Below are 9,011 nucleotides of genomic sequence, written 5' to 3' on the forward strand. Positions count from 1 at the left end.
AAACAAAAACTGTTTTCTAAACTATCCTTTAGAAAACAATATTATTATTCATATTTTTATAAATTATTACATTTTGTTAGAAATTGTCTAATATATTAAAACATTGAAATATTATGGTTTTGATACAAAATATGTACAGAAAATTCTTATTTGGCCCTGCTCTAGTACACAAAGTTTAATAACAGGTCAAATATGCTTTTAAAGTTCTCACCTTTACTGTAACTCATGTTCTTTGTAAATATATTGATAACACTGTGTGGGCTTCCCTTGGCCAGTTCTTCCCACGGTCCATTGCTTCCTCCTTGTACCAGACTTGACACATTAAAGGGCAGGTGCTTCTCTGCCTCTTTCTGAAAGCGTGAAATTGGGTTCAAACTGTCTCCATTCAGATGTGCACTATATCCTGTGGTTTCCAGTCTGGATTTGGGCAGCTCTTGCAGGTCTTCGTCAGATATACTTCCCTCACTCAGCAAAGGACCCTCGCTGATAGAACCTCCGCTGGAGTCCAGCTCAACTTCCTGAACAACGGGCTTTGGAGGAGAAGGGGTCTTGCATGTGTTTCTAGAAGTGAGGCCAGAAGGCATGAGTGTTTGTTTGTTCCCAGTCTCCATCCTCTCCCTAAAGCTGTGAAGGTTGCCCACACCTGGAAGGGCCTGATCATAGGTGCTCTGACCCTCAGCAAGCAGTTTTTCAATCCTCTCAACCAGGTCATCAGAATCTGTTGGATTCTCTCTGACTGGCGGACTGACAGGTTTAGCCCAGCGGTCATCGTTAGGGATTAAAAGACCCATGCCTGTATCCCTGGCACAACCATAGTTTATTCCGGCACCGGCTATCTTACGTGCCTCGCTCTCAATACGGCTGGAGAGAGAGGCAGCTGTGGCTTTAAGAGCCTCAATACGGCTCATTTTGTGGTCTGTGGTTGAGGGGAATGCCGCATGTGCAGTTCGGAACTCTCTGTTAGGTAGTGAAGGTTCTGGATCAAGTTCTAACAGCTGAGAGAAGATATGGCCAGAAGGGGGCACTAGGGAGCTGCTGACCCTCAGAGCAGGACTACGCTGGTCAGATTGGAGCCAGGGTGACCCTGCAAATCCCAACCCATTCCTATAGAAAAAAATACAAGACAACAGATTATTTAAGTATAATGACCATATGACCTAAAAACAAAAATGACTGCCACTAACATACACACAAAAAAACATTACTTAACAAATGATAATATATAGTAAATATTTTAAGTCGAGTCACATACAGCAAAAATCATGCAATCAGAAGTCAGTTTTAATATATTTTTAGGAAGATCCCAGTGTTAACAACCTCAATATGCAGAAGAACTACATGCACTTAAAGGTGGCCATGAAAACCTATACAGGCTAGCAACAAACACTTCTTGCTAAGCACTGAGCTGACGGATTAATCTGTTCTTACAAAACTACTTGAAATAAGAGCATGTCATCTGTGTAAGGGAATACAAATGACTTCCCATTTAGGGAAAGGGGATATTTTGTTAATCTTTTCAGTGCTTAGAACAGATAAACATTAAAAGGAAGCTCTTTGGTGGAAACAACACCTACCCTGCTAACAGCTTCCTTTTTAATGTTTTTTCTAGTTGGAAAACCAAACATTACACTTATGACACAGATGGTGTAATGAAATGGGACTATGTCTATGTTTTACCTGGAGAAAGGAGGCTGAAATTGCTCTGTAAGAGACAGATCACTGCTGGAGGTAGCACTTTGTGGTCGATCATGTCTTTTGTTTTCTTTATCAGACTCTCCAGATGGCTGGTATACTGGTCTCGGCTGCAGTGTAACAACAAAAACACTTAAAATAGTGGTCGATCATTATGGATTTTGTCTAGACACCAGGGTGTCTAGTAGTTAATATATAATATATTGATATTTATTATATAATGCAGTTATAAAAGATTTTAATTTTTATGCTCACCAAGGCTGCATTTATTTGTTACAAAATACAGTTAAAATAGTAATATTGCGAAATTTAATCACAATTTAAGTTAACCGTTTACTATTTTAATACAATTTAAAATGGAATTTATTATTTTGATGGCAAACTGAATTTTCAGTTTTACAGTTTTCAGTGTGACATGATCCTTCAGAAGTCATTCTAATATGATACATTTATTATTACTGAAGTTGAAAACAGTTGCTTAATATTTTTGTGGAAACTGTGAAGCATTTTTAGGATTCAGGATTTAGGAAAGGTCAAAAGAACAGCATTTATTTGAAATAGAAATCTTTTGTAACATTATAAATGTCTTTACTGTCACTTTGGATCAATTTAATGCATCCTTGCTGAATAAGTGTTGATTCATTCATTCATTAAAAAAAACTTACTGATGACAATCTTTTGAAAGGTAGTGTACCTTAAAAATGCATCAATTTAATATAATTATTTTAATTGATTAATATTATTTACTCAAAATCCATTCAAAATATAGACAATGCATCCATTCAAAAATGCATGGTCTATATAACAATACAATAAAATATAATAGTTGTAATATCTTAAATAATAAGTTCAACAAGATGTTTAACTGCAAAAATTCTGTACAATAAAGATTTACCTGCTGGACTATGTTAGTTATGGCACCACCATTGATCTCTTCTCTGAGCTGAGTCTGTTCCAGCAGAAGTTTGGTGTATGTTTCCTGGAGCCGCTTCTTTATTGGACCTTCAGGTGCGACTGGGCCCTTGGTGGCCCCTGCTCGTTGTCTCCTGTAAAGTTCCTGTAGGCGTTTATTTTTATTCTCTTCCTCCTCCCTCTGAGCCCTCCTCTCCTCTGCTTGCTGTTTTTTCCTTTCTTCTTGTTTTTGAGCAATATACAGGCGCACTGCTTCTGCATCATAGTGCCGTTTCTTTGCCACAGGATGCTCAGGAGGATCTGCTCTCTTGGTAGTCTTGGCAGGGCTGGCACTACGAGAAACTCTGGTTGAAGCATGGACTTTCGAGCGGGGTGCTTCTGGCCTCCTGCTGCTGTCCTCCTCCAACTGCAGATCATCTAGGATGCCACGGATATCAGCTGAGAGAAGGTCTGTGCTGGGAGATTTTCTTCTGTCACTACCTGTTGATCTGGAAGGTCCAGCTGGCTCTTCTGGAAGAGCGTGATTGTGAGGTCTTTCTGCACTGGTGGTCCTTGAACGCCGGCTACGCTCAAGACGAGGATCAGAGCTGGAATGGGGACCAGATCCTGCAGGAAAAGACAGAGAGTCAAACAGGAGAATAAAATTTATATGATTTGACACTTTGTTTTGCAAATATTTGAATAATCCAAAAATGTTTTAATAAATATGGTATTTATGAATTCCCACAATATATATACTTAAAGTATATAAATAAATAAATACATACAAACACATATACATACATATACACCGCAGGCTTTGTATTTATATGTCTGAACTGGAAAAACATCCTCTTCAGCGTTTGCTTGCATATAATGTTTAAATCAATACAGCTTTGAGCATTTCCGTCTCTGCAGCCCAATAAATCAGTATCGGAGTGGCTGTATAAAGTCTGGCTCCAGCCCTGTGTGTGTGGAGGGCAGCAGGACTGTGGAAGGAATCAGGTCGGCTTGTGCAGTGAGTCAGAAACACCCAGTCGAACTCTATTCATTACGGTCACTGGGCAGCAAAGTTTACCAATGCAGGGAGGCTGTCTGAATCTTTATTTATTAATAAACCTGACACTTGGGCTACTAGCTTCTGGAACACTGCACTTTGCAATAAATGCAGTATTTAATAACAGTTGGCATTAAACTAATTTAAAACTCCTCAAAGGACATCATTTGGTTGGGCATTCAAAATATGAGAAGCCAAAAACCAAATAGCTTGTGACATTTAAGACTAAACGAACATAGATATTTTAATTTTTCTTTGTGGTTTGGCTGAGCTCTAAACTGTCGGCATGGTGATGGTGGTGGAGCCTGGCAGATACAGTATCTTATCCTCTCACCTGTTCTCATCTGTGTCTCTGAGGACTGCGCCCGAGGCTCTCTGTGTAACCGTGGCAGCGGCCCCAGCATCATCTTCACCAACTTCTGCCCATCTCGCCACGATGATGTGCTGATCGCTATGGAGACAGGTTATCCAGATTCCTTGAGACTACAGTTGGTCCACAATTAATTTGTACTTTTTTTTAAAAAGTGTGATTAAGGCAGAGAGGAAAGTATGACAAAAGTATCTAATAATAAAGAGACAGAATAGCTGCACAGAATCACATTCACACAGATGTTTAATTAAACCAAACCTCCTGGTAAAAATTATATTTCTCCAGAGAACCCCCCCCGCTCACATTTAATGATGGCAGGAATTCAAAATTGACTATTTAATAAATGATTCTGGTCTTACTGTGCATGCTATTATAAAAAATAAAAATGTTATGAAGATCAAATTGCAATACATTTCTCACCCTCTAAAACGGATTTACTTTTATGTTGACGTAATCAACGCCACATGGAAGGGGAAAAATATTAACCAATATCAATGTCCTTACTTCACGATCCAAAGTGGATAATTCAAATACCATTCTATATCATTTCATTTTGCAAAACAACACATTCTATAAGTTTAAAACACTGTGAATACTGCCACCGCAGAATTGTACTAACTACCGTTTAAAAGTCAGATATAACAATTGAATTAATATGACAGCATATTTTAAATTCCCTAAAAAGGAATTTATAGTTTTCATAGTTTTTCATTAGAGTTGCATTATTAATTGCTATTATTAATTAAAAATTAATATTTTATAAATATTAAAGAGCAGGTCATATGGGTTTTTGAAAAATGTATCTTTTGCAGTTTATAACGTAGCTATCCTTAATTGAAAACACTCTGCAAAGTTGTTAATCAAAAAAGTGCATGATAGATAAATATATTGTCTCTCAAAAGAGACAGTCGATTCTGTATCGCCTTAACGAGTCGTCATATTTTCGAATCTTTTGCCTGTTACCGGTATATGTCACTGGGTAATACATTTGCATAATAACCCTGCCCGGAATATGAACAGAGTCTGACCTGCCGAGTGCCCACAAACACTTCCACTAGTTAGTGTGTTTACATCATGTCAAGAAGACGCTATTTCAAAGGATGCCACAGAAGTACAATTCAAACCTTTTGTTTTGTGCATGTCATTTTACCAAGGACTGCTTCTCTAATCTTGGCTTTTATCTTCGTCGGTTTCTAATCTTCTTTATTTGAACTAACAAGCTCTCCGAACCACAACCTGTAAGTACGATTGATACGTTATGGGTACATTTTCAATTGAGTGCTCAAAATATCAAGTTTTTTTTGCTAATATGTGATGTATACCTAGTGCAGCTTTAGGTTTCCAGGTAAAGCACGATATTACTGTCTTACTGAAGTAGTTCTGATAAATCGCTGTGAACCCACTATTTCCTAGGAATGTGTCGATTAATGTAGACTGACGTTGTTCTAATAATTACTTCGTTTACTAATAAAGAATGTAGTGTAGCGCACAGACTTTATAATCATAGTGAAACTACTGTTTATTTTGCTGCACCGGCAGTTATAGGGTTAATGCGGGAGAGACGAACGAGTTAGTTAGGTTGGTGCACCTGTGATACAGCTGTTCTGTGTTCTGATTAAAAGTTAAGACACAGAGCGTCTTTTGTCTGTCGTTCTTCAAACGTTACAGTAGACATATTTTGGTTTACAAACTGTATCGTTTCATCCGCTCGTCACGTTAGCACTCAGCTAACGTATCCACCATTATTGTTTTAAGTGTTTACAGTTTAGCAGCTAACTTTAGCTGTGGGCACGATTCGCTTGCATAAGTGTTTTTGTATTTTATGCCATTATTTTAAGAACGGATTGGAGCACTATATTATTGTTTTATGTAAAGGTGCTTTGTCAATTGTAGCGCTCGCTAACTTGCTCAAGGACTCCTCTCTGTGCCAATCACAACAGGCTTGGCCAGCTGACCAATCAGAGCAGAGTAGGCTTATGGAAGGGAGGGGTTTGCTCCGAACTTGCTTGGAACGAATCGTTTCGAAATCATTGGCAAATGACTCTAATATTAAATGTATATTTTGAGAAAATTACAATGTTTTCTGGCCTTAGATGCATTTAAACCTGTTGTAGAGGACTCCAACACAATATTAGGACACTTTAAAATACCATATGACCTGCTCTTTAATTAAAATAAATAATTTGTAGTAATTATTTTAAATTTATATAGTATATTTTTCTGAAAGACATAAAATGTTGCAAAAAATAAAATGTACTTCATTTATTTATTTTTAGTGGCAGGCCCAGTGAAAATGGTAAATAAAAATCTGTAAAGAAAAAGTATGTTTTTCACCTTCTTGATTGAGAGACACCGTGATAAGTACTAAGAGATACACCGTGAGAAGTACTAACAGACTTCAGAAAGCTATTTCTGAAGTTAGGGGTGCACAGGGTAAACTAGTGGAGGGGTGGGAGGAGGAGTCCGATTTCACTTTTCTATCCTGTCGTGACTAGACTGACACCTCTCTAGCTGTCAGCAAGGCCACAGCGGTTTGAGCTGGGATGCATCAAGCATTCCTGCGTCACCGTTGCCGCAGCTAGCTATCCTGTTAATCTGCATGCTACACATTCTAGAAATTTCTGTTGGGATAAGAGACTTAGCTTGTGCTTGCGGAAGGACATTAACTCACACGTTTCTAAGAATGCCCCGCAGAGAACAGGGCACAGTAATGCTGGCAGGTCAAGAGAGGCTCACACTAGGCTGCCAGCCTGTGTTAGTGTTCAGTAGAGCATTTGCACATTTTCAGTTCAGATTGTGATCTTTATATGAAAAACTACAATTAAGCACTGTTATATGTGCATTCAGATGTTGCTTAAGAGACACACAGAGTGTGAAAAAGACTCAGACCTGGTTTAGTATTTGAGTCCGGTGCAGAGGAAGATCTGTGTACTTTCCTAACAGGCTTGGATTGTTTCTTCTCTTTCACCCTGTCTCGCTCAGCAGGCCTCTGCTTTGGTTTTGTGCTCTCTGCTGTGAAGGACAGAGAGAGAAGATTAAATTGGTTGACACAGTTTATCAGGGTTATTATCATTAACTGAAACTATTAAAAACATTTTAATTGAAATAAAACTGAAATAAAATAAAATATAAACAATAAATTAAAAATTAGAAATGTTACATTGGCAACTAACTGTTGAAGCACTAAAATTACTAATAGGAAATAAATGAAAACTAAACAAAAACTGAAATAACAGTAAATTAAACAAATAGTAATATTTAAATAAAATAAAATTACTAAAATTAAACAACTTTAAGTATAAAAATAAACGCTAATTCGAAATATAAATAAAAACGATATTATATAAATAATACTAAAACAACACTACTGTTCATTAAACTATACTCTTGACCATGCACATACTACCACACAACTGCCCACATTTACACATCAATAACTATTCAGTACTCAAACTGGCCCTTATAGTAGTAAAACAGCTAAAACTTCAATGATTCAATGAATATTCACATTATAAAAATGAAATAGTATAATATTATAATACACTTTTAACTGCCCTTAAGTGTCCTAAAGACCACCATTAGACTAATTTGACATCTAGTTGGTATGAGTGCATTAAGACGGGTGATTGATTTATTCTCGTAAATACTTTCAAACTAGGGTTGTGACGATGAGGAAATTTTCCCACCGGTTAATCAACGTGTGACAACACCGGTAATACCGGTATCACCGCGGGGGCGGGGCATTCCCTCTTTTCCTCACTTCCCTTAGCTTTTAAATAGCTTGTAAAAGCGGTGTGCCCATTTGACTTTAACTTTCAAATAGCGGCAATTCGGAGTAAAGCAATTGTTCGTTTTTAGTTCGTTTGAATTTTTTGACGTGGTGGGCAAGTGACGCAACCGGTGTTGCGGCTTAACACCAGTATCACCGTCTATCGCAGCAAGCCTATTTCAAACTACCCATTTTAATCTGTTTAAGTCAATTCAAAACATGGAACAGACAGAGTATGGAAAAAGGACATCTAAAACAAAATTAGATCTTTCTGTGATGCTAGAATCCTTATATAATTATAAAATAACTAAAATGGACTGCTACAAATGTGTACCATATGGCCTCTTTAATGACAGCAACTCAAATCTATTGCAGGTCAACAGGGAATTAAGCTGCATTGTTATGCATATTATAAATGAGCTTGTTCCATAATGCTATTTTAAGGAATGGTTGAGCAAACTGATGCAATCCTTACAAATAACCTTGAAGAAAACACAGTCTGACATGAAAACTTGTAACTACAGCTGTGGCAGTATGCCTGGAAACTCTGAGCCAATTAGGAGCATGTAAGTCATCGTCCAAGAGCGGTTTGGATTAAGCATGCTTTTTGACCATACTTCATTCCAGCAGAAACACATGAATTCTGTAAGTTGTTTCATCTGCTTTGAGAGGCAGTTAAAACAGTGTCGCTGTCCTAATTCCCATTCGCTACTCATGCTTCCAGACTCAGAGGGCTTACAATGGGCAGTAAAATACAGCTCTGTCACATGTATGGATAAACATTTTAATTCCATTCCATATAAATAAATAAATACCCAACTACGCTGCAATTAAGAGGATGACTCAAATGCAAAGCATATTTATAGCTCCAGTGATTTTAAGATGACAAAACATTTTTGTGAGTACCTTAATTACACCACTTCATGTAGTGTGAATGTGTTGCTTCTTATAGCACAGACTAAGGCCCAATCCCAATTCTACCCCTTAGCCCTTTCCCTTTCCCCGTCTCGATTCTCTTTTGGTTGGAGGGGTAGGGGTAAGGGGAAGGGCCAGATAGCCCTTCTAACGAAGATTTTTCGGGACCACACTTCAAACGAAGGGGTATGAATTTTCTCAGTGTAAACCGGCTAAAGCGGCAACATGGCTGCCCGAGCATGGGCATTTTTGGCATTAAAGGGGTCATATGATGCTATTTTAAAGATCATTATTTTGTGTATTTGGTGTAACAGAAT

General features: G+C 37.7%; 1 protein-coding gene across 6 annotated transcripts in view; it reads right to left on the reverse strand.

Annotated features, from left to right (window-relative positions):
• The window catches only part of LOC107699356 (centrosome-associated protein 350), a 38,333-nt gene that overhangs the window by 19,817 nt on the left and 9,505 nt on the right, over window positions 1-9,011 (reverse strand). For all 6 annotated transcript variants that reach the window (XM_016500603.1, XM_016500618.1, XM_016500630.1 and 3 more), the window contains exons 9-13: window positions 6,900-7,022; window positions 3,975-4,091; window positions 2,588-3,210; window positions 1,678-1,802; window positions 212-1,104 (exon numbers count right to left, since the gene is read on the reverse strand). In XM_016500603.1, the coding sequence (XP_016356089.1) occupies window positions 212-1,104; window positions 1,678-1,802; window positions 2,588-3,210; window positions 3,975-4,091; window positions 6,900-7,022 (1,881 nt within the window). The remainder of the gene's footprint in view (window positions 1-211; window positions 1,105-1,677; window positions 1,803-2,587; window positions 3,211-3,974; window positions 4,092-6,899; window positions 7,023-9,011) is intronic.

Source organism: Sinocyclocheilus anshuiensis, unplaced genomic scaffold, assembly GCF_001515605.1.
Source record: "Sinocyclocheilus anshuiensis isolate Anshui unplaced genomic scaffold, SAMN03320099.WGS_v1.1 scaffold477, whole genome shotgun sequence".
NCBI lineage: Eukaryota > Metazoa > Chordata > Actinopteri > Cypriniformes > Cyprinidae > Sinocyclocheilus > Sinocyclocheilus anshuiensis.